Below are 24,706 nucleotides of genomic sequence, written 5' to 3'. Positions count from 1 at the left end.
TGAATATTGGAAAAAAATATGTATCAATGTCATTGCCATCTAAATATTTACTTTTTTGTACTTTCTTGAAATCTAAAGTTTTTTTTTTTACTTCTATTATTTTTTTTATTTTTTTTTGTAATTATTCATATTCGATTATTATTTGTTATCTGATAACGATGATCATTTTTCACCTCTTTATTTGGACTTTATACAGCTTTTGTTTAAATCACTTTTCAACAACCCTGATATCTTTTTTTTTCTTTTTTTTTTTGTCTAACATTATAAATAAACATTTTCTAATTTGAGAACTACTCAAAAATTTATTTATTTATTCGTTTATTTACTTTTTTAAACCGTTGTGTTAGTTAATTTTGGGATTGTTAGATTCCTCGTTGACTTTAGAGACATGGATGTGAATCGTTCGGTTACAGCACTGAAAGTCGGATTCCTTTTCTGTCCCATCAGCCTTCTGCATCCGTCGCTTTTCCCTTCAGCGCTTCAGAACTTTTCCGCCTGCCTCACGGGCCCGTCTCTCCTCCCACACTGAGTGGACGGCAGGACGTTAACTGCGCCCTGCAGTCTCCGGTGATCATTCGTCGTCAGCCATGTTGGTGTGACACACTGAGCTGTCAGCAACAGGTTCTCAGACTTTTAATGAGGCCAAAACTCAACGATTCTAGAACGGTTCTCCATTTTTATTGGATACTAAACTTCACAGTGTGTCTTGGAAACCGTCCAGAAGTGGTGGAGGATCATTTCGGGTCACTTTAAAGCTCGGACGTTTGTGTTTTCGCCCCTTTACTGTGGCAAATGAGGTATGTAGGCGAGAACTGCTTGCTTATCTAAGCACGAGTGTACGTTTCATGTAGTCATTTGAAAGTTTCTGTTGACTCGCTTTTAATCGTCCGAGATGTTTTAGCTCAGTTCCGTTGTGATGTTTTTGTTTGTGGTCCACTTTTCGCGCGACCACATCATCATCATCATGTGAGTTAAAATGTGTCTTTGAGGCGGTGATGCTCCTTGAACCGAGCTGGGACGGCAGTTAGGTTTAGCTAGTAGCTGTGCTCTGCTCTGTTGATAGTCATCCTTCGTGGACACCCCTCACTGAGTTGTTAATGGATGCGTCTGTAAGGAATCGCTTTTTGAGGGAAAGGTTTTCAAAGGCAGACTGGCCGGTAAGTCCTAAATACCTTTCGGTTGAAACTAGTCTAGCAGGTTGCAGACATGTCTCAATGGCTGGTGACAAGTGATCGTGGAATGTGACCCTATCAGTTCAGCTATGGACAAACACACACAGAGCCCCAAGACGGTGTTTTAGGATGTTTTTATTGTTCTGTTTGGGGCTATTTCAGTCATTCAGTGATTTAATGAGAGCATCATTTCCATCCCGCTTGTGTTTCATTTCATCAGTAATATTCAAACTATAATTCATTTAGGAAAATGCTCCATTGCAGAAAATCATCCTTACAGTAAGCTAAATATTAGGCAAAAGCACATTCAAGGCTCATTTAAAACAACAGCCTTAAAGAATGAAATCAGTTATTTTTATAAACTAAAAAAAAAGACTTTCAGTTGTGACATTTGGTGTTTTGACACACCTAAAGCGTGATGCATATCACAGTGCTTCCTCCAGTTTTGACATATTCTTGCACATGTACAAATCAGTGTGGGTAAAGAGAAAGGTTAAATAAGGGAGAGGCCCTCCTCATCTCATAGGAAAAACAAATCGAAGCTCCAAAAAAACTCAACTAGTCAGGCCCAATCTGAAGCGCTCCACTCTCCAGAAGCAAGTGTCTGTGTTTTCATAGAGAATAAGCTAAAGACTCTTATTGGCAGCTGCTAATGAGGAAACAAAAGTAAACTTACAGTGAAGCATGATGAATTGAGTGAAGATTCAAACAGTCAGAAGAAAAAACAGGAGTCCCAGAGAAATGTGGTGAGAGTTGATGTCATTGGTGTGAGGTCAGTGAGCACAGCAGCGCTGAATCAATCATTTCTTAGAAAGAAAGAAGCGTGTTAGTCAGGCAGTGTTCTGCTAAGAAGGGTAAAGACAAGACCGACTACCCTTTTGGCTTTGTTTTTCCTTCCGAAGTATGAATATGTTGCAGTTTTGATGAAGTAATGTGAATGTCAAATTTGTACCAATTGCAGGAAACTCAGCATACAGGAAAACGGGATGGATTTACTGCTGGAAAGTGCTGCTTCTGCAGCTGACCGGGATCGGGGCCAGTTCAACTATTTATCAAACACTTTGCAGTGTTGTGTGTACACTGACTGAAAGACAGAGAGCTTTGCAGCCATTTAGCACGATACAAAGCAGACACCTAGCATGTTGTCCTCAAAGAAAAAACAATCAGCCATGAAAACAGCCTCTTATGGGTTGGAAGTGAGTTTGTTGCCCACTTAACAATTTAAGTTTCCATTTCATATTTGATTGAAAGAGTAAAAACTGTTTGATGTTTGTCTGGATAAGTTGTCTACAGTTGTTCCTTAATGTAAATATTTCTCTTGTTATTTAATGAGAAATTAGACTGTGGCTACCATTGCTCTGTTGTCCATGGAAACAGCTGTTCATAATATTTTTCTGAAGTGACTGATAGATTTCAGTCTTTCCAACTAAATTAATACATAGGTAAAATAAAATAAACATTCCTTTTTCATCACAAATGCTAAAACTCCAAAAGTAAAAATAGAATTTACAGTATTTTTATTTAAGATTTATACCAAACCACCATAATTGGAGGTGGTTGGAATTCAAGTTACTGTTAGTTGTCATAGCTGAGCTCATCCTTGTAAACATTTGCCCATCAGAAATCCACATATTAAAGATAAGCTCAGAATAAGTCCAAATGATGGCTGTCAGAAGGAGATTGATGTGTGACGTGTAAAGAAACGATGTTGGTTTGTTGAGGAAGACACGAACACCAGCTATTGTTGTCTTGGTGCATTGATTGCACGCTTTTGTTTATGCAAATTCTACATTTGTTGTATGAGGTGGGAGTAGGAGACCGACAGACAGAAAGCAAGGCAGAGAGGCCGTTTCTGACTCATCCTTGTTTAATGTGTCCGTGTGTGGATGTGGCTAAATGAAATCCTCAGCAGGTGAGAGCTGCTTCTGTGGAGAAGTGCTGATGGTAGAGAACCTGAAGCTCCAGAAATAACAGGCTCCACCTTACAACCAGACTTTATGGGATGCTCTGATTTCCTTTGTGCATCAGGTTATTAAAGCTGAAATTCATTGAAATGACAAGACAAAAAGATCTTTGGTCATATTAAGTTTATTGTCATTTTTTCAAATCAAACAGAAAATTGTGGGTGAAGCAGCTGAATTTGTTGGAGTGGGACATTTATCATGTTAATTAAGGCCTTTAGCATCATGTATAATCTAGATTCTCTGAGCAATACTCAGTCTGGTTTTAGGTTATTTCTTTTTCTTTTTTTTCCAATTGAAATTGCTATAAATGTGGCCCCTATGTCTGTATACCACTCCCTGCAGTTCAGAAGGGTTTTGATCACAGCTGCCCTCCAATGCTTTTCCGGTCTAGTTTGTCTGTTAAACGTCCTGCGTCATTGATAAATTACAAAGTTTTCATGTAATGTGGGGCCCTGGAAGCTGATAATTACCATGAATTTGCACTAGTGAGTTGATCATATTACACATAGGGAGCCTCCTTTGTTCATTTTGTAGGGCGAAGCTCCTCCCCGAGTTAGAACACGTACGCCTTAGAGTTTCAGGGAATGGTCAGCATGATTTCAGAAAGAATTTGCATTAGGTTTGCAAAGCTTGGTCTGCCATTATTGTCAGTTGGTCAGTGGGTTAGACAACTCAAAAACGACTCTGATTTTGTCTCCGGGAAGAAAGCTGCCAGTGGCTTTTCATTTATTCAAACGTTTTTGGAGGGTGACATATTAGGAGGTTACCTTTCCAGAAGTTCAAACTGTAAGTTTTTGGTTTTTTTTTAACATCCTTTCACCTTTACATGTTTAGCCTTCACATCCACAAATATTCTTTTCTCTGCTTTTTTTATAGCCCATATTAAGACAAATATAAAGAAATTACCATAAAGTTTTGACTTTTAAATTAGGAGATCTACTTAGAAACGTAAATAGGGTGGATACTGAAATAAACCTATGGAGCAAAAGCTCCCAGAGGGGCAAGAAAGCAGAGATGTTGGGCAGCATATGGCAGGCAGCAAATCAACACTGCCTTTCTGCTCGTGTGTGAGACCATCAGCCAGACCACAACAAACTGTTTGTCCTTCACCCACTTTTTCCCTAATTTTTTACCAGTGTTGCTTCCTAATAATCACTCACCAGTCTGCAATATCCACTTGCCATAATTAGAGGTCTACCTTCACCAGTTAGACATTTCCTCCCAGCTTCAAAGCTTTCCCTTGTCTCTAAAACACACAATCTTTTCCAGTCAGCTGATGTTTGACATGGAAATGCTTTGTGTTGCAGTGGGCAGGAAGGGCTGATATAAAAGACTGGAATTTCTCTCCTTTTCCCCGTTCATCTTATCATTTGACTCTCTCAGGCTGATGACAGAAACAGGGGACCAACTCATCAGTGACCAAGTTAGGAGAAAATTTTGAAAAACGTTTTTTCTTTTACTTACAAGGTGTAATATCTCAATTATGAAATTACTTTTTTTATGTTTTGTCTGTTTTTTTATCACTAGTTTTGATTGATTTAGAATCAAAATGAAGCCCAGTCCAACCATTTACATTTCATTTAGCCTTGGGAAGCACTTGCATACTACATTACAAGCAAACTCAAGACAAATCCCAATCATCCTTTAAAGCCAGAGTCATGTTAGCAAAACTTCACTGACAACATACATATAGACATCCAGCAGGTAGACAGTTTGTTTTTATCTTCAATTAAAGCAAGAATCAACTTATTATTCATATTTACAACCTCCATATGTATGCCGTCTTTTCATTGTTTTCAGCTTTTCTTAATTTACTCTTAATTACAATGAATCACTTCCCAGGAAATTATTCAACCTCTGGAAAAGATCATTGTGAAGAAAAACATTTTACTGTTGTAAATTAAATGGTTAAAAAAAACTGTTGAAAATAAAAGCAATCATAATAATATTTACTTCTTAGGATATGCTTTTTGCATTGGCCAACACAGCTTCAAAAAATGTTTTTCAATGTTTATGAAATACCAGTCTAACTGCAATTTCTGTTCACATGTGCATGTGACTCAACATGATTGACAAGGCATATCAAGTCATGTAATGCATCACAGCAGGTTATAACTCAAGCTTAGTTGTCGTTCATCCTCGTGCACAGCAAAGCTGTTAACTCAGATGTTTTCTAAAAGCATGCAGCGCAGCCCATTCCAGTTTATAGTGTTGGTTCCATTTCTAGTTTTTATCTTTTTTTCTGAAACAGTTTCATGTTACTAGAGATTTACAGCAGAAACTATTGGAACAATAGTCTGTTACTGGCAGAAAATCACACTTTAAGGTTTACATTTGAAAGGGCTGCTTTCCCGATAGATCATGAACGTGTTGGATAAGTGTGGGTTCAAAAAAGTATTTTCCTTTCATGTAAGTAAATAAATAAGATTAGGGCTGCACCATATGAGAAAAACTTGCGATATGGGCTATTAATGATCAATATTGTGATGACTATATAACTTGCAGTATATGAACAAATGGCTAAAGAATCAAAGAAATATAATTTCCATTTTACTGCAACAGTTTAATTTAAATAAAAGTCAACACAACTTAAGTTACAATCCAAATGACCCTCCGGAGGCGAACATCTAGCATAGCAGAGCTCCTTCCGATTGGTCAACAACAGGAAGGCGTTCATCTGATTGGTCAAATGCATAAATGGATTGTTTTGATTCATTAAATACATCAAGCCGTTATAAGATTGTTTTGGCACATTTAAGCTAACCATTTATTGCAATTTTTGCCGTCTTTTGCGATCTGCGTATTGCACAGCTTGATATCGCGATAATTATAAATTTGCAATTTATTGTGCAGGCCTAAATAAGATGTTACATGTTCTGGCATACAATTAAAAGAGAATGGAAAGTGGGCATATAAGAGAAGTTCTGCCATACCCGCTGCAATAAACACTGTAATCATCCGTGTTTTGTTCTAGATCATGTTAGTTTAATGCGCGGATAAGTCTCTTGCAGTAATCATAGCTTTAGCCCTCATGTGGAACTTGGAGTCCTTAAGGTTTTTTTTCTCTGTCTATATGTTTTTACATCTTCTCACACATGAGTGCTGACTGATTCCACATGTAGTCAAACCTCTAAAACTGTGTGTAATTAAACAAAGCATCTAAACAAAACTTTGCTGTGTTTTGTAGTTTTTTTGTTTAGAACGTGACAGATTTTAAATGCTCTAATTGCATTCTTGCTTGGCCTGTGTTGTAGGAACTATCACCGTGTGATTTCTGTAATTTACTTAATTATCATTGTTGCTACTTGTGTCTACATGAATTTGTGAGGAAGCAGTGGCCACTACTCCCCAAAAAAGGGCCTTTTTCAGATTTGTGCGCAGATAAAATTGTAATGTTTTGCCTGCAGAAATCATTTGACTGTGACCCACTCGCCTCTGTAAATGTGGGCTTGTTAGTTTAAAGAACAAGGCTTTTAGAAAACGTGTAGTTCACGTCTTGTTTATGGTGATGGGCGATGTTTGCTGTGAAATGAAAGATGAACTTTTAACACTGCAGGTCAATGCATTGAACGAGCTGTTGAGGACACTGCTGGTTTTTGGTTTAACTTTGCTGACTGTGTTTTACAGAGAAAAGCTACAAATTCTGAGGCTTTTAAATGGACAGATTGTTAGTTTTGCTTGTGTGGTGTTTGTGGGGTTTATCTCTTTCCACTATAGAGTGATTGTGAATTGCAGTGAAAACAGGCTCGGTGATTTGAAAGGTTTGGGAGGTGGCCAGACTCCTCCCCGGGGAGCAAAACAGGAGTAGTCCTGTTTATGACTGCTGACGGACCAGAATTGGTCTCTCTCTGTCTCTCTTTCTCCCTGTGTTCCCCTCCCTGATTCAGTCTCGCCCTGGTTCAGAGACGATGCTGTAACGTCTCAGCTGCAGCAATAACTGATGCCTGCACTGTGACTGTGCTTTGCAGATGGCTGTGAGTAGCTGCTGAGGAAACCACCAGGAGTTTGTCCACTTGCAAATATGAATGGTGAGTCCTCTGCACTTTCTTATGAATTAATAACTGAGGGCTGTGTGTTTTGTAGCAGGATGTGCAGAGAAAAAGAGAAACACACATGGCTTTTGATTTATTTATTTTTCTGTGAGCCGTCTTAATTTTCACTTTCACTTCACCAGTCAGTTAAAATTTTAGTTTTTAGTCTTTATAGGGCTTTGTTTGCTTTTTCAGTGGTATGACTAAAGTTTCTCCAATTGTTTGCTTCTAGGTGTCACCAATATGTGGGCAATCTCTCCAGAAGAGAGGGGCAAGCATGATCAGAAGTTTGACACTCTCTCGCCCTCAATGGGCTACATCACAGGTATGCATGTAAAAAACACAAGATCAACCATGACATTACTGATCACACTAATGTCAAAAGGTGTAGCCTTTGCCTTTGTTCTTATGGATTATATACAGGTTGCTATGACTAACAAACGCGTGTCAATACTAGGGGTGTGACGATACCCCGCCCCCGCCTCTGGTTCATCACCGCAGTGATCAAAAATCCCACACTGTCACAGCTCTAGTCAATACTTGTGTTATTTGTAAGCTTGCGGAAAATGGTGTTAACAGAAGGATGCTGGGAAGCAGGGGCAGGCATACTCCGCGCAAACAGTACCGCCCACAACTCAGAGGCGAATCTCTGATGAACAATGTTAGGTTGTTCGACTCCACTTTCTGTCTGCACGTATCTTCTTTAATTTGATTTGATTGATGGTCTTAACATGGTGCAACCACACGTGACCTCACAGCAAAAAGTCCATGGTTTGAATGCTGACTGGGACCCCCCTGTGTGGAGTTTGCATGTTCTCTTCGTGCATGCGTGGGTTTTCTTTGGGCACTCCAGGTTAATTGGTACCTCCAAGTGTCCTTAGGTGTGCATGTGTGGGAGTGATGGTGTGGCCTGCGACAGACTGGTGATCTGTACACCGCCTTCGCCCAACAGTAGCTGGGAGAGGCTCCAGCAACCCAGTGACCCCGAAAGGGATGTAGCGGGTTAAGAAAATGGATGGATGATGATCTGAACAAATAAACATGCAAACAAAAAATATGAGACATGGGGAAACATGTTTTACACCGCTATAGGATTTTCTGTTCAGGCATTTATAAATAAATAGTTCTCAAATTTCAAAAGGAGAACTCTACTTTTATTTTCCTCATTGCTTTTTTCTTTTCTCTGTAGGAGAACAGGCTAGAACGTTTTTCCTCCAGTCTGGTCTACCTGCTCAAGTTCTGGCTGAGATTTGGTGAGAATACTTTCATTTTTAAGAAACATTTATGTGCTCAGTTACTTGCTCACATTTAATTTTTTCTTTACTCTATCGTTTTGCTGACCTTTTTCCCCCCACTATCATGTTTTTTCTGTGACATGCAGGGCCCTGGCTGATTTGAATAAAGATGGTAAAATGGACAGATTGGAGTTTTCCATTGCTATGAAGCTCATAAAACTGAAACTTCAGGGCACACCACTTCCTTCAACACTACCAATCATCATGAAGCAGACTCCAGTTTCGCTTTCCGGCCTTAATAACCCCAACCCTGCCTATGGTATGTTGTAATTGAGGCTAGTGAACAATTCACTGTGTGGTCACAGAGCTTAGTTTGGATGTGACTAAAATGTGTCCTTTTTTTTCTTCAGTGACCCAATCATTTAACACACATTCACCAGTAGAATCTTCGGATATTTTAGGCAAATAGGGGTGACAGTGTCATCAACTAATTTTAATTTTGGTTTGCTGTCATAGGTATGGGTCCAATGACCATAATTAACGGCCCTGTAATAACTCCCATCCCCATGTCGAACCCTGGACTCTCCCAGATACCTGGTCTCAGCACTCCACTATTGAATGGTACCATTCTTCAACCAATGCCGGTTGGAGCCTTGACTACTGGTATTTGTGACTCTCATTTCATTTTTTTTTTATACTAACCTGTTAAAATGCCTGTGTAATGCTCTGAAAATCAATTCAGATGTTGTGTATTTGTAACAAAGATGTTGAAGGTTGCTTTGTGTTTTCTGAATGTATCATTGAGACTGATGTGGAGCAAAGAATAGGCCAGTTTTAGGGAGACTGAAACCTACAGAACAGTGGAAAAAAAGTTGTTTGATTTTAGCTGCAAAAATTGGCATTGAAGCTCCTTCCTATAGGGGGTTCATTTGGTTTGAAAGGTAATTTTGATTTTGTTGTCGCAGTTGCTGATCTGCTTCTCAAGCCTGTTTAACCAGCTTCCCTAAAATTTGCACCGTCATTGTGCAGCTGATAAAAAACAGCCGTGATTTGCTGACACTCATGCTTAAAAGAGCTATGCTACCTTCTAAAAGGTTTTTTTTTATTAGGCGAGGATCTTATAAAAAGTCAAACATTTCCACTTTACTTTTTTCAGAGTTGTCTTAAATGATTTGAGTGACAAACAGTAAAACTCTTAAAAGATGGGTGGAAAAAGAGTCTGAGTAGTTTGAGTAGTTAAAATAAAAGGGAATCTATCATTTAGTCACCACTTTCCTAGTTATTTAATCAGTCTGACCATTTCTGATCCTGTTCATTCAATGGACTACAAACCATTGTTTCATGGAGCCTCTACAGGTCTTCGTTTTTATCTAGGACATAGAAAAAGCAATACTTTGATTTAATATAAGTGTCATTAAGCATTTTAATAAAAAGTAGAGAACCTTAAAGGTGTTGCAGTTTCCTGTAGAATGATCTGTAATAACTTGTGTGTGTAATTCAGGCCTACCTCTAATTGGAATCAACGCCTCATCACCGCTGGACCTGGCATCTAGCAGGTAAAATGCTAACACAGAACTCCTGAAGCAGATTCTATCATTGGTTTGGTTTAATCTGCTATGAGCTCTTCTTCATCATCATCTTCTCCACTGATGAAGTTCCTCATGTCTGCTGTTCCTAGTGACTGGGCTGTTCCACAATCCTCTCGGCTAAAGTACAGACAGCAGTTCAACATTTTGGATAAGCAGATGAAAGGATATCTCTCTGGTACGAAACCCTGCACGGACAGTGAACAGTTCACACACAAAGCACAGCATTGTGGGGCAAACAGGCGTGGATGCCGTCACAGATTTCATTATAGTCCACTCCCACTTTTGTGTGTTGGTTCATAAAGCCTGGCACACAAGCCTCAGTGAACTCAAAGCAGGAGCTGGCTTTATTGGTGGGTGTGTTCTGACTCGGGAGGTTTCTTAGCACACAGAGCCGGGTTTGTATCTGCCTTCTTGTTCAGTGAGCCTTGTTGGGCCCGTTTCCCTCCAGAAAAAAGAAAAAAAAGCACGAGTAAATAAATGACAAAAGAACAAGTACACACACGCTTTGGCACTCATTCACTTCAGCTCGAATTGATTTACCCCCTACTGTCAAATAGCTTTTTTCGTCTTTTACATTTGAGAAATCACACAGCTTCTTTTTCTGTTAATGTGGTTATGCTGTTTTTATGTATTTTGTAGTTACTTTTGCTTTAACAGTCTTGTTTTTTCACTGGTCTGCTGTATGGCTACACTCATTCAAGATCAGCTTGAAATATCTTGCAGGGATGCGTGAGACTGTTTGGATCATCTCAGACTTCTTTAACTTCACTGCGACACTTGCTTTTCAAGGCTCTTCACACGATCACCCTATCATGTCTTTCTTCCTTTTCCTCACCCACACATCTATCCACACAGCTCTGTCATCTCTCATTCATATTTTCAGGTCTGCAGGTGAGATCCGCCATGGCAACCACAATGCTATCACAGACACAGTTGGCCTCCATCTGGTAAGAATTCTGCTTGTTTGTATTATTATTGCTTTAAACCTTTGCTCAAAAGGAATTTTCAGGTGTAGAAATAGAAGGCAAGATTTATCATTTCACGAGAGCCAATGTAATAGTATTTCTTTCTTTTAAGATATTCTTTTGTAACCAGAGGTATTCTTGTTTTTGTGATCAATAACGTCCTATTGTAAAATGCTGTTGTTTAATAATTTTAATAAAGCTGTTGCAAGAAATTCCTGGCTATGTTTTTAGCTACAGCTCACTGTGGCTAAAATTCTTCGTTAAAACATATTTCTGGAGAGGAATGTTCATTGCTGTGTTACTTTTTTTTTGCTGCGTTTTTAACGGTTCAACAGTGTTTATGAAGCCTTACTGTTGGGCACGTGTCAATAGATTTGTGTCATTTTTAAACAGAATCCTTGTTAAAAAAAATCAAAAAAGGCTAATCTGGACTCTACTAAAACACATACCAAATATTTGATCTTTTTGCCATTGATTAAAGTAATTTTATAGCATCTTGAGACAATTGACTTGACTGTATATTACCTAAAATGAAATAAATAGAGTTTAAATGAAATGAAGTAAACAGCCTTGTTTGATGTGTAAAATAATGAAAAATCTTTTCCAATCTGTAAACTTTTGCAGGAATTTATCAGATGTGGATAAGGATGGTAATCTGAAAGCAGAAGAGTTTATTCTGGCAATGCATCTCGTGGACCTGGCAAAGAGTGGGCAGCCATTGCCTTCGCTACTGCCTCCTGAGCTGATCCCGCCTACACTAAGGTATGCAGATGCTAAAAAAAGTTACCTTTAGACATAAAAGATCCCCATCTTTTTATAAGCATTCAGGAGATGAGTATATACATATGTTTATTTCACTGGTATGCTGGAATTTGTCTTCTGAAAAGTTGTTTTTCATTTGCATTGCAGAAGCTCCTCCCCAAAGCCACCTTTAACCAAAGAACTGGACCTGCAGCCTCCGCAGAAACCCAAAGTCAACTGTTAGTACCTTTTCTTACTTAGGATTGTGTGATCATTCTTATTTTTAACTTTGAATTAAGGTTAATCTCTTAACTTGTAAAAAAATAAATCATAAATGATGTAATAAACCTTCATTAAAAAGACCATTTAAACTTGTAAGAATACATTGACATCACTAAAACTTTATTTCATCTTCTTAGTGTCATTTGAGGATAAATTCAAGGCCAACGTGGAGCAAGGGAATGCTGAGCTGGTGAAAAGACGACTGGCCCTCCTGGAGGCAGAAAGGAAAGAGAAGGAGCGGAAAGCTCAGATTGAGAAGGAGGAGCAGGAGAGAAAGGAGAGGGAGGCCCGGGAAGCTGAGGAGAGGAGGAAAAAAGAGGAGGAGTTGAGGTTGGAGCGACAGAGGGAACTGGAGAGACAGAGGGAAGAAGAGAGACAAAGGGAAATAGAGAGAAAAGAGGTGAAGCCCACATGTTGGGGTATTACTGTATTAGTGCCCTGCTTGCACTACACATGCTCATTTAGCTTTTATACTCTCTGCTGAGAGACATGCAGGCCGGGTCTTATGCTGATGTGCACCACTGCCACCTTTGTTTTGTTCTAGGCTGCCCAACGTGAACTGGAGCGTCAGAGAAAAGTGGAGTTGGAGAAGAGGAGGCGAAGTGACCTGCAGAAGAAGAAGGAACAGGAGCAGAATGAGATTATCAAACTGAAGGCTAAAAAGAGGAGTTTGGAGATGGAGTTGGAGGCTGTGGTGAGTGCTTAAGAGATTACACTGTCAACCTTTCCAAGTTTTCTGATCTTTAAAAAGAATTCAACTCCTAATGTTCCATCCAATCTGTGCTCCAGGGTAACAAACACCGACAGATCTCAGATCGACTTCGAGACATTCGGAACAAGAAGAAGCTTCAGAAGACTGAGCTGGATCTAACCAACCAAAGGAAAGAAACGTGCCAGCAGGACATTACCAGTCTACAAAAACAAATAGAGGTCTGCTTTTTTGAGTTGTTGTTTCGATGTTATTAAAGTCCTTTTGTTTTTTCATGGTGCTGTCTGACAGCATTTTAATCAACCATTAGTAGCTGTAACAAACTTGTCTGTTGACTTTTGCCCTCTGACTGTGTTTTCTTATGTGATGGATGTCTTTTTTTTTTCCATTTCCTGTTTGTCAGGAGTTTCAGAGGAAACTGTCTCAGCTGACCCCGGAGCAGAAGAGACTGTCAGAGAAACTGAGAAACATGGCTGTGAATAACCTGCCTGGTTAGTAGAAAGGGAACAATTGACATCGATAATAAATTATTTATTCAATTTCTATGCATGAATAGATGAAAAAAACACACAAAAAATATGGAATTTGACATAAACATAGCCTTGCATACATAAAACAACTCACAATAACAAATTGTAAGTTTGTAAGGTGTTTTTTTGCAGAAATCCAACACAAATATATCCCCAAATTAACTCGGTCTGGACTTTAATGGTGAACCATCTCTTTTTAGTGTCATCCATAGCCACGATGAAAGTGACTGCTGCAGAAAAGAAAGGGACCTGTATGAAACTGCGGGAGCAACTGGAAGCTCTGGAGAAAGAGAGTTCCACCAGACTAGCAGAGATAGAGCGCTACAACAAAGATATGCAGGTATGCATTAATACAGAAGCCGAAAACGGCCTGCCCTACTTTTTACTTTATTTTTTTTTTTTACCGCTTCCTCGTAATGGCGAGATCCACCATCTCAATATCACGAGAATAAATGTCGTTAACCAGAAAATGAAGAATATTCTGTAGCGTCGCTCTCTCCTTTTCCCACACTGAGAAGCTGAGATTGTTTCTTTATTTTCTGGTAAACAACAAAGACAGCAGGAGAAAACACTCTCCAAAAGTTGTTGTATTTGGGTACATTTTTAATGTATTAGTGGGTCTAAGCTCTTTAAACGCCTCCACTCTGTCTCATGCACTATCCGCCCTCCCTTTATTTCTGCAATACCCCCTGCCAAACCAGAAGAACTTATCAATTAATAATGATTCAATTTAATTGTGTTCGACATTTTCTCTGACAAACTGCCTTGTTTTGCCAAAAGTAGGTTGTATGGGACTGAGTTGGGCTCTTTGGGTCTGCTAATTTCAGGAGCTCAGTGAACGCACACAGAGACGCTCCTCTGCCCTGGCTTCTGTCATTCAACGCAAGACATTTCTGTTTTATGTCTTTTATTTTGAAGTTACTGTAGGATGTTATCAACACTGTACAGGTTTCACCAGCACCTCTCAACAACAGAAACGCTCCCCAAAAATTTCTTTTTTTGTGTGTGTGTGTTACTTTTTGATTTAAAAGTGTAGCTGCGCTCCTCAGACACCTTAATGCTGTCTCATGCACCAGCCCCCCCACCCCCCACCCTCCCTTAATTACCAAAAAACTGCAAACAACAGGTTGAATGACAGAACCCAGGGCCGGCAGACGTCTCTGCATGGTGCGTTCACTGTGCTCTGACTCCATTGAGCCCAAATCTGTCAGCTACAATGCTTTTTTTATTTTTCGACAATCCGCTGCACAACAAAGCAGTTCGCAGTACTTACCCTATACGTTTTTGTTTCTCCTTATGTTATCAACCTTATAGAGAATATTTTTCTGACTCCTGACTTTCTTCACATTTACTTTATTGCCTTTAAACTTCATTTCCTCTTTTTTTTTCCTTTTAAAACTTTCAGGTGTCTCTTATTTTTCACTTTTTCCTCTCTTTGCCTTCCTCCATTGTACCTTGTGTCCCATGCTTTACAGAATGTGGGTGCTGAAGACTCGATGCTTCAGGCAGTCTTATGTCTTCTGGGCTGCCTCCGTAACCTCTTCTACCTGTTAAAGGTTTTCCCTTTAGGTCCCATTGTTTTCTTTATAATTTCTCATCTCCTGTATGTCCTTCAAAGCAGTCTACACTTTTCCATCCTTTAGGTTCTGTACTTTCTTTTTATGTCTCATAACCCACTCAAACAAAAATCTTTTGTTTTGTAAACATGTTCTTTTTAACATTTCTCAGGATCTAAGAGAAAGCCAGAGAAAGCAACAGGCAGCACTTGAAAATCTGCGGAGAATCAAAGAGGAGAAACAAGGTGAACTGAAGAGAAAGCAACAGGAAGAGCAGAGGAAACGGCAGGAAGAGGAACGGAAACGGAGGGAGGAGGAAGAAAGACAAAAGTACAGTGCTTCATCATTTTCAAAGATGTCATGATACTTGAGGAAAAAGATTGAAATAACCTTTGTAGTGTTGAACCTGTTTGTTAGGTTATGTCAGTCATTTTTGACTTTATGTTTGCAGGCGTATTCAAATAGAAAAGGAGCGTCAGTGGCAGGAGAAGCTGAGGAGAGATGAGGAGGAGCGGCAGAGGAAGCTTCGTGAAGAAAGGGAGGCCAAACAAAGAGAGGAAGAGGAGAAAGAAAGACAAGCTCTCATCCAGGCTGCTATGGAACAGGCTGAACGGGCTGAGCAGAGGAAGAGGGAGGAGGAGGAGAGAAGGAGAAGGGAGGAGGGGGAACGTCTGAGGGCAGAGGAGAGACGCAGGCAAGAGGAGGAGAGGAGGAGGCTAGAGGAAGAAAGAAGGAAATTAGAGGAAGAGAGGAAGAAATTAGAGGAGGAGAGGAGGCAAGAAGAGAGAAGAAGAAAAGAAGAGGAGGAAAGGAGAAGGAAAGAAGAGGAGGAGCGGCACAGGAGGGAAGAGGAGAGGAAGAGGTTTGAGGAAGAAGAACGTAGAAGAGAGAAGGAAGAGGAGGAGAGGAGAAGACAGAGGGCAGCGGAAGCAGCTCTCCGAGATGCTGAAACGAGAAGAAAGCAAGAAGAGGAAGAGAGAAAGAGGAAACAGGAGGAGGAGAGGAGGAAGAAGGAGGAAGAAGACAGAAAAAAGCGTGAGGAAGAGAGGAGAAGACTACAACAGCAGGAGGAAGAAAAAAAGAGGCGAGAGGAGGACAGGATAAGGGCAGATGAGGAGAGAAAGAGAAAGGAAGAGGAAGAACACAAGAGGAAAGCAGAGGAGAAGAGAAAGAAGGAAGAGGAAGCTTCTCGTCAGCCTCAAGCAAACGGTGGGAAGCTGGACATTCAGGGAAAGCTGACAGCTCTGCTGCGGGGGCTGGAGGAGAGGAAGGGTAAGAGACAAACAATACCAGACTTTCCAACTTTTCCGTACATGTCAGCGCCTCCTCTGTGGTGGTTCAGCTGATTGAAACCATTTGAGGTTAATAGATTTTTTTTCCTGTCGTATTTCCTGTTCAGGTGGACAGCCGAAGGCCACACAGCACAGGAAGTCTGCGGCGCTCACATCCTTCAAAGCTCTTTACCCATTCACTCCTCGAAACAATGAGGAGCTTAGCCTCAACGAAGGAGACATCATCGAGGTAAACGTGACATTTCCACATCCCAGCAAATCACATTTCACCCTGTCATTTGGTTTAGTCGTTCTTCCAGATCACATCCAAATCATGAACTCTTCCTGCCTAAACAGGTTGATGAGACGACAGAGAAGGAGGAAGGCTGGCTTTATGGCAGCCGCCAGGGAAAGATGGGCTGGTTCCCAGAGAGCTATGTTGAGAGAGTGGGTCCATCAACCTCAGTTGAAAACTCTGCTGCCGCTCCTGCTAAAATGCCCCTCCAAGCACAGCTCTCCAACGCCTCAAAGTCTGCCTTCACACCAACACACTCTCTAGGCTCAGCCCCTTCTGAGACACATGGACAGGTGAGATCTTTATTCTGAAGAAACCTTTTGCAAAATCCTTCACCTTTTGCTGTCTGTTTTGCAGTGTGTAGAAACCTAGTGAAGAACTACAGGAACTGTTTGACCTCTGTAATTGTTAACAAAGGCTTCTGTACCAAATATTAAAGATGTTTAACTCAAGTGATCAAATACTTATTTGTCACAGTAATATACAAATAAATTGTTTTAAAAAATCGTACAACGTGATTTCCGAATGTTTCTTCAGATTCTGTCTCTCACTGTGGAAATGCACCTATGATGAAAATTTTAGACCCCTCCCAAGTGGGAGAACTTGCTAAATCACAGGGTGATCAAATACTTATTGACCTCACTGCAAATGACAGGACACTGTACCACAGACATTTACGACACCAGTATACTAATGTTTCAAATGTCACTCTGTTACATCATCAGGCAACAGTGAGCCTGTTGGCTCAGGCCCTGTGTTCATGGACTGCAAAAACAGACAACCATCTGAACTTCAACAAGGATGACGTGATTCACGTTCTGGAGCAGCAGGAGAACTGGTGGCTGGGCGAGCTGAACGGTGATCGGGGCTGGTTCCCCAAGACATATGTGTCGGTGCTGGGAGAAGACGACAGCTCAGAGTGAGTACACTCTTACTTTTATTGTGTAATACTAGGTTCAAAGGAGAGGCTTTGTTGCTTTGTGGGACAAAAAACACAACGAGGGGAAAAATCCATAGGCCATCATGCAGAGAGATCTAAAAAACCAGGACACAGATATTTAAAAGCAGGAGGCCCAGCAGCAGGATCTGATGTAAACCAGCATGTGACAAGAGAACATGCAGCTTAAACTGATGCTGGTATCATTCCTTTGTGCACGTAAATTAGTTTTCTTGGTCTGTGACCCTGACAAGCATCACAGCAGTCTAGAACAGTCTGCTGTGATGCTTTTCAGCTTGGAAAGCTGAAGCCGGCTCAGCGAGTTTGACCTCTTGATAAAGTGTTTCTAAGTAGCTCCTCCTTCAAGGCTGTGGATGTATTTTACTGTAGACCACACCCACTATTACTGCTTTTCTGGAAGGCAAAGAATAAAACAATAAAAGTTGTAGTATTGACCCTCCATGTGTTAGAGATGCTGTCCCCAAAGGTCGCATTGATTTGGGTGTTTCAGAGTAGTACTTTTGCTTTTAAAAAACAAATGAACTTTATGGGTCGAGGGTATTTCAGTGTTCTGCCCTTTAATTAATCTGAAATCTGTGTTTTAAATATGGTACAAAAAGTACAGACTGGTCCATATTCCAAAGTGAACCAGACAACATTTTATAGTCCCTACCCTATTGAAGCCTGTTAAATGTTAAAGAGGCTAACCATTTTTACAGTGCGTTGAACTCTGTGGGAGGAGCTCCAGCTGTCACCTGCAGCGCAGCCTGTGTTTACTTTATTTTAATCGCAGTTGCATAACTTTGCACACCTTGATTCAAGTGACCGCAACAGCTCAGCCTTTTGGCCAGGCGGGTAAACAAGCCGCAGCCTAAAACAACATCGACAGCCCAGAGGAGGGGGCAGGGGTGGGTCTGAGGTGGGTTACTATATATGTCACAACAGAACCCGACCGGTATTTTTTCAGAACACACAAAGACAAGTTTAGGTCCTTTTTACATTTTTTAGATTCTCAGGTGTGCACTGTGACCTGGAGAAGAATCTGTACCTGCATGTCTCTTTGGAGGTCGTCCTGAGTTCCTTCATCAGAAATGTAAAAGTCAACCAGACTTAAAGTAGCTTGTCCTATGTCAATGCTACATTTTGCTGTTACATATTTTTGATTCATAGTTTTTGTTCTTTTACACCTCCTCCCAAAGTTAATACCGGACTTATAAATATGTATTTGTAATATTAATACAGCAACTTTAGCTGTACACAGACATTTAAACAAATGATCTATCTAGGATTTTATTTTGGAAAAGAGAAACAAATGAAAACAAACATGTCTCCTCAGTCATTTTTATTCTTCAGCTGTCTGTCTATCCCTCCATCTAACCAGCAGTAATCAAGTGTCTACTAGACTTCTTTTTGTTATTTACTTTTTGTTAGTTAGCACAATCACTTTAGTATTTTACAAAAATGTAATTGGTTCTCTGCGTTTGACCCGTTCTCTGAGGGAGTTATGAGCTTAGCTACCAGCCACACGGGAGCCATTTGTTGATGTCATGCTTTGTTGAAAATGTTAATGGTTCATTGGTCTATAAAGAAACAGTAACAGGGTTTGATCTGTAGTGAATGAGTGGAAACCTGCAGCTGCCACGTGATGATGCAGCAAACACGTGTGGAAGTCAGGCTGCACAAATGATTCCATGTATTTCTTGTCATGTGAATTTTTTAATTTTTAAATTAAAGTGAGCAACCGTTTAGTCATTCAATTCAATCTTATTTATTTAGCCCAATAGGCCTCATTTGGCAATTGTATAATTGCAAATCTGGCTCTTTTTTTCTTTTTTTTTTGCTTTTGGGAGATTTTTGATAAATGACAAGAATTTTGCTTCAAATCCTTTTTTATCTTCTTTTATTTGACACTTAGATCATTCATTGTCCTTTTTAGCACCATTGATCACCTTTTTATTTAAGTGATCACAGGGCTTTTTTTGCAGTTTAGGAGCAAAAACCACATGACTTGGTTTATAAACAGCTGATTTTATGCATGTTTTGAAACTCTGTGAATGTAAACAATGCTGCTATGTATAAACAATATTAAACCGTTACACAAATGCGTTGAATCCGAGCCGTAGGAGGGAGCTTTGTGATTTACTCTTTTGATCGAGGGCAGCTTCATGCTCTCCCTCATATTTATGAGCAACCAGGTTAAATAGACTGCAGGTTTTGAGAAGGATCTGTGTCTTAATTTCCTGATAACCAAGTTTGCAGCTATTTGACTTGAGAATGCCAAGCATTCACTAAGAAAAAAAACAACTAAGTATGATGTTGAGTTTTATCGCTGTAATCTGAGCAGCTAGATGGCTGTGAGGACATGAAATGTCTGAATCCATCTGTCCGTTTGTGTTCACAACAGGAAGAGCTCCCATGCCGATGCTTTAGACTCTGCAGACAGTCTTCAGCTGGAGGGTAAACAGCTAAAGCATTGAACTACATCACATATATTTTTTACTGTATTGATACATGTGACATATTTAATTGGCCTCATATGACACTTTCTGTTTTAAAATGGAACAATATGTCATGTGGTTGCGATGGTGCGACCTGTCCTTGTGGTCCTTGCAGTCTGACGTCTGTATCAGTGAAGTTTGACTTTAGTCATCGTACCAATGTCTCTGTTTTGTTCTGGTGTGCTCTGCTCCCAGAGTTTGTGGCGCTGTATGCGTACAAGTCCCCGCAGGCCGGCGACCTGACCTTCACAGAGGGGGACGTGATCTTGGTGAGCAAGAGGGAGGGAGAGTGGTGGAACGGCTCAACGGGAGATCGCACCGGCCTCTTTCCCCACAACTACGTCAAGCCAAAAGAGGCCGATGTAAGGACACCCAGCATGCACTCACGCACACACAACAGACTTGTCACATCTAAAATGATTGTACTGCTATGTACAAGACTTCCAGAATAAGTTTGTTTTGCTCCTGTAAAATTAATACAACTATTTAATAAGTAACATCAATTTTTGTTATTGTGTTTTTTTTTTTTCACAGACATCAAGCATAACTGGAAAGAAAAAGCAAGGTTAGTTTTCTTTTAAACATTCCCAATGATAAATAATGTTTAAACCTTTTCTGTTTGACCATTAATATTTTTGGGGTAACTATAAAAGCTGATCAAAGACTTGGAACCACAGCCTGATAGATTTTATTTGGTTGAGGAGTCTTTAAATTCATCCCAAACTCTTTCTGTAATTATTTCCCTGAAGCTGCGGCTTTTCAACTGTAAACAGCTTTTTCTTTTCTTGCATTAACTAAATCTCCTGTTTGTAGGTCCAAAACCTTTTTTTTTACTTATGTTGTTAACATCATTATACGGTTTTAATGTTTGTTTTTAAGGGTATGTATGTATTCTCAAAGAAAAAACTCAAAAATCACTAAAGGACCAGTTTTATACAAATTAACTTTTATCATGTTACTTTGCTAGAAGGTTGTGAATCACAAAAGTCTACTTCCCTGTCAAATAAAATAATGTAGTTTGTTTTTTCATGACGTTCAGTCTGCCTATCTCTAGAAAATGGAACAAAAAGTGACATTTATGCATCTGCTGCATTATGGAAAGGCTGTTCTTTTTGTTTGTGTGCAGAGGTTGCCCAGGTGATCAAAGCCCATTCCTCTGCTGTCCCTGAGCAGCTGAACCTGGAGGTTGGCCAACTCATCCTCATTTTCCATAAGAACCCGTCTGGCTGGTGGCTCGGAGAACTTCAGGTTGATGTTGAACTCATTCACTTCATTTCACTCTGGGGAAACGAGCTTAGACTTTTTACTCCTTTGAATGTAGTGTTTGCTACAAACTAATATTTAAGTTAGAGAAAAGATTATCTGTAAATTCCTCAGTAAAAGTGATAACAGGTGAAAAACAACCTAAATATAAAGTTACAGTAGAACCGAAACAAGTTTAGTGACAGTCTCTCTGGGAAAAGCATATAGACATGCAGCTCAGAAAAACCAAGTTAATGTTTTCAATCACAAATTGACTGTTAAAAATGGAATAAATGGTGGTGGGGATACCTGTTCTATTTAAAAACTAAAAAAGGTTCCTACCTTCACCTGCCTCCTTATTTTTCCCTCTACTGTGAAAACATTTTTATCCAACATTAAAGTTAGTCATTGAAAGCAGTTTTTTTTTCCTGGTCTTGTTTTTTGTGCATTTGTTGCACCACCCTAACATTGATCTAATCAGTATAAATCAAAACAACTTGAACTCTCATTTTTATGTCAACTTTACTATTTTATTTATGTATTTATTTAGTTTTGTACCCAGTTTCTTTTCTAGCTTCATCACTCTTCATATATACTACAGCACCTCCTCAGTATTAACACAGCTAGTTTAGTTCTTTTTCATAGATAATAAAAAGCAAAATATTTGGTCACTTCAAGTCGTCCTTTAAATTAAGACATCTGCACTGTAATTTTCATAGAATATCATCAGTCCTGGGTTTGTACTGTTTGCACCTAAATAACCTTGTTTTGTGACTGCAGGCGCGTGGGAAGAAACGTCGGAAGGGATGGTTCCACTGCAGTAATGTTAAAGTACTGAGTTCCAACAGCGGCAAATCTACACCAGCTCCCCAGCCGGGTATAACAAGCTCCTCCCCTACAGTTGCACAATGGCGCGACACTGAAACGGTCAAAAGCTTTGCATAGATCGATCATAACACGGCGTGTCTGTTTCAGTCTGCCAGGTGATTGCCATGTATGACTACACAGCCGCCAACAAGGATGAGATGAGCTTCTCAAAAGGACAGCTGATCAACGTTTTAGACAAGAACGATCCTGATTGGTGGAAAGGAGAAGTAGACGGGGTCACTGGCCTGTTCCCCACCAATTACGTTAAGATGACTTTGGATACTGAGCCCAGCCAGCAGTGTGAGTGAACCAACGCAGCGTGTAGCACGGACTTTTCACATGCTTAAGCCAGTCTCTCTTGTTTTGCTTTAAATGCCTGTGTTAAGTAGTCAAAGCTTTTTGTTACTCTTTCTAACCCTGGCGGCTGCTTCTATCAGTTGTTCACATGTAGAACAGTAATCTCTGCCTATTTTAACCTTCTGTTTTGTAGTTTTATTCTTTACTTTTTCTTTCATTGCTCTACTGTTTCTTTCTTTTTCCAGGGTGGTAAAAAGACTCTTCCTCCTTCTCCTCCTCCTCCCCTCTCAACCAGGCCTCAGAGACCCACTATCCCACTCTGCTCTGATGCTGTGGCGTTTCTGGACTCTCTTCTCTCTAACCCCTCCCTTTCAGCTAATGTTATTTAAAGGGATAGGTGAAAATAATAATAAAGGGGGAAGTTTTGTTTTTTGATTGAAATATTTGATGGATGAAAGAAACCTGGTGCCTCTCTTCTGATTCTTCGAAATGCTAAATCCTCTGTGCCTCTTTATTTTTTCTCCTGTTTGTTTGGCTGAACTTGAAGTAGAAGTGCATGAAGCAGAGCGATAGTGGGTTTCTCTGTGGCTTGTCTTTGTTCTACTCTTCATTTTTCACCAGAGAATTCTTTTTTTCCCGTTTAGTTTTGGATTTCACGGTCTCATTTGTATCCTTGTAGCTCTGCCTGTGTGCAGCCAAATACTTCAAGCTTTTTGAAAAAAAATCTTTAGTTTTCTGCAAAAAGAATCAAAAGTGCAGGTCCATGTGTTTTCCCCAGATATTATCTATGTGAGTTTACTTATTTCTAAAGAATCCTGGAGGAAGATTTGTCTTTACTCTTGAAATTAGAGGAAGCAGAAGCTGTTTGGTGAGAAACCACCAGTTTCTGTGAAATTTAAAAGCTAATTTAATTATCCTCAGTTAAGAGTTTTTTTGTGCTGAATAAATGAGACAGTAACGGCTAAAATGTGAAGCTTTAAAAGCCAAAGTTAAGTGTTGTATGCTCACATAGTGGTGCAACGTTTTTCCATTTTGTTTAAAAACTGCTCACTTTAGTCGCATAATGTGACACCAGCTGTTTATCTTGCACTTTTAAAGCCATGGCTGGGTTTGCTTCTGGAGGTGAGCAGTCCTGCATTGGACCTTAGCCTTGTGTTCATGGGTGGCAATGAAATCAGGTTGTTGCACTTTATCTTTTGTGATTGCTTTGTGCTGCAAAAATTGATTTATGACTATGGAGAGAACATGGGTGAGTGTTTGCTGGTAATGTCGAACGCACACTGCAAAAAATAAATATACTAGACATAAAGGAGGAAAATGAAGCTTGGGTGCAGACATTTTTTTTTCCTTACGACATCTGGGTACATTTTTGGTCTGTCACTTACAGATTAGGAGTTTTGTTTGAGGTAGCACTTAACAAATTTGTGGTGGAAGATAGTATGACTGTTTTTGTTGTACTCAATACCATTTCTGTTCTGACGTTTAAATAAAAGTGAAAGCAAATAAGTGGGAACTTGGATGTTCTGTGTTTTTGTTCTATTCTATTCTTGTCAGCCCTTTAATTTGTGTGCATTTAGTTTTTTTTTTTTCTATGATTTCAACAAAAAACACATTTTTGTCCTTTTTTTTAATCGCTCATCCCAAAAGTGTCCATGTGTTTGAGGTTTTTTTAGGGATTTTAGCCCTCACCTGGGATGGGTCAAATCTTTACTTTTACCAGTTCTTTTTTGTTTTTTTTGTTTTTTTATAATTTAAGACTTCACCAAAAAGTAAGAAAATTTTCACCGTATTTACTCTGAACAAGTCTTTAAGGGCAAAAAGGAAAGATCCCATCTCTCTTCCTGTTTTGGTACAAACAGATTTAGAGGGCTCTGTGAAGAAAGCAGCACAGAGGCAGACAGAGATAACCCAGACAGAAGTCAGACTGAGAGAAAACTCACATCCCTGCAGAAAAGCAATGGCTTGGGAATGCAGATTTCACTTTTTAAACATTTGGAGTGACAGAGATGGTGAGCAGGCAGACGAGGGGGAGGACAGAAAAAGCTCAGAGACTGAGCAGGAGTTTGTTTCTGTGGGAGCTTCTGAAAGGCCAGATGATGAGTCTGTTCTAGGTAAGTCTGACTGTGTACTGGGGGTTTATTCAGGGATTTTTGTTTTTCCTTTTCATTCAACTTCCTTTTATCGGTTTTCTTGATGCAAACTTGTCAGCATAGGCCTGCCTTTGTTTCTGGTTGCTATAACCTCCAGTAGGAGGCAGTGCAGAGGTGTCTCTCTCAACACTCTGTGGGGATTTCATTGAAGTTGCTGCACTGGTTTAAAGTCCATTTCTTTCTTCTCTTTTTTCCCCGTCTTCACCCCTTTAGGGTGTTCAGACCAAACCAGCCTGGACTCTCTGAGCCCCTTAGAGAAAAAACGACAGGGTTACATCCATGAGCTGATGGATGCTGAAGAGAAATATGTAGATGACTTGCAGGTTGTCCTGGAGGTAGGTCGCACAAGCCTTCATGCGAAATGTTTTTGAGCGT

General features: G+C 39.9%; 1 protein-coding gene across 4 annotated transcripts in view; it reads left to right on the top strand.

Annotated features, from left to right (window-relative positions):
* Window positions 1-232: 232 nt before the first annotated feature.
* The window catches only part of itsn2b (intersectin 2b), a 30,218-nt gene continuing 5,744 nt past the window's right edge, over window positions 233-24,706 (top strand). Inside the window, exons 1-29 of one of the 4 annotated variants that reach the window (XM_078944581.1) lie at window positions 482-621; window positions 701-797; window positions 7,105-7,164; window positions 7,400-7,492; window positions 8,357-8,420; window positions 8,549-8,721; window positions 8,919-9,065; window positions 9,904-9,958; window positions 10,081-10,166; window positions 10,875-10,938; window positions 11,581-11,718; window positions 11,866-11,936; window positions 12,117-12,379; window positions 12,524-12,673; window positions 12,769-12,909; window positions 13,092-13,179; window positions 13,419-13,558; window positions 14,947-15,104; window positions 15,226-16,046; window positions 16,174-16,295; window positions 16,403-16,633; window positions 17,066-17,259; window positions 19,682-19,734; window positions 19,971-20,137; window positions 20,310-20,340; window positions 20,902-21,023; window positions 21,798-21,894; window positions 21,993-22,184; window positions 24,545-24,666. In XM_078944581.1, the coding sequence (XP_078800707.1) occupies window positions 7,158-7,164; window positions 7,400-7,492; window positions 8,357-8,420; window positions 8,549-8,721; window positions 8,919-9,065; window positions 9,904-9,958; window positions 10,081-10,166; window positions 10,875-10,938; window positions 11,581-11,718; window positions 11,866-11,936; window positions 12,117-12,379; window positions 12,524-12,673; window positions 12,769-12,909; window positions 13,092-13,179; window positions 13,419-13,558; window positions 14,947-15,104; window positions 15,226-16,046; window positions 16,174-16,295; window positions 16,403-16,633; window positions 17,066-17,259; window positions 19,682-19,734; window positions 19,971-20,137; window positions 20,310-20,340; window positions 20,902-21,023; window positions 21,798-21,894; window positions 21,993-22,184; window positions 24,545-24,666 (3,990 nt within the window). In that variant the 5' untranslated portion in view covers window positions 482-621; window positions 701-797; window positions 7,105-7,157. Of the gene's footprint in view, window positions 798-1,052; window positions 1,158-7,104; window positions 7,165-7,399; window positions 7,493-8,356; window positions 8,421-8,548; window positions 8,722-8,918; window positions 9,066-9,903; window positions 9,959-10,080; window positions 10,167-10,874; window positions 10,939-11,580; window positions 11,719-11,865; window positions 11,937-12,116; window positions 12,380-12,523; window positions 12,674-12,768; window positions 12,910-13,091; window positions 13,180-13,418; window positions 13,559-14,946; window positions 15,105-15,225; window positions 16,047-16,173; window positions 16,296-16,402; window positions 16,634-17,065; window positions 17,260-19,681; window positions 19,735-19,970; window positions 20,138-20,309; window positions 20,341-20,901; window positions 21,024-21,797; window positions 21,895-21,992; window positions 22,185-24,544; window positions 24,667-24,706 lie in introns of those variants that run through there. The other 3 variants (XM_011492422.4, XM_078944582.1, XM_020699591.3) reach the window with 3 other exon arrangements.

Source organism: Oryzias latipes, chromosome 3, assembly GCF_053564925.1.
Source record: "Oryzias latipes strain Hd-rR chromosome 3, Olatipes_Hd-rR_3.1".
Taxonomy (NCBI): domain Eukaryota; kingdom Metazoa; phylum Chordata; class Actinopteri; order Beloniformes; family Adrianichthyidae; genus Oryzias; species Oryzias latipes.
This window is presented reverse-complemented; position numbering and strand designations above follow the sequence as displayed.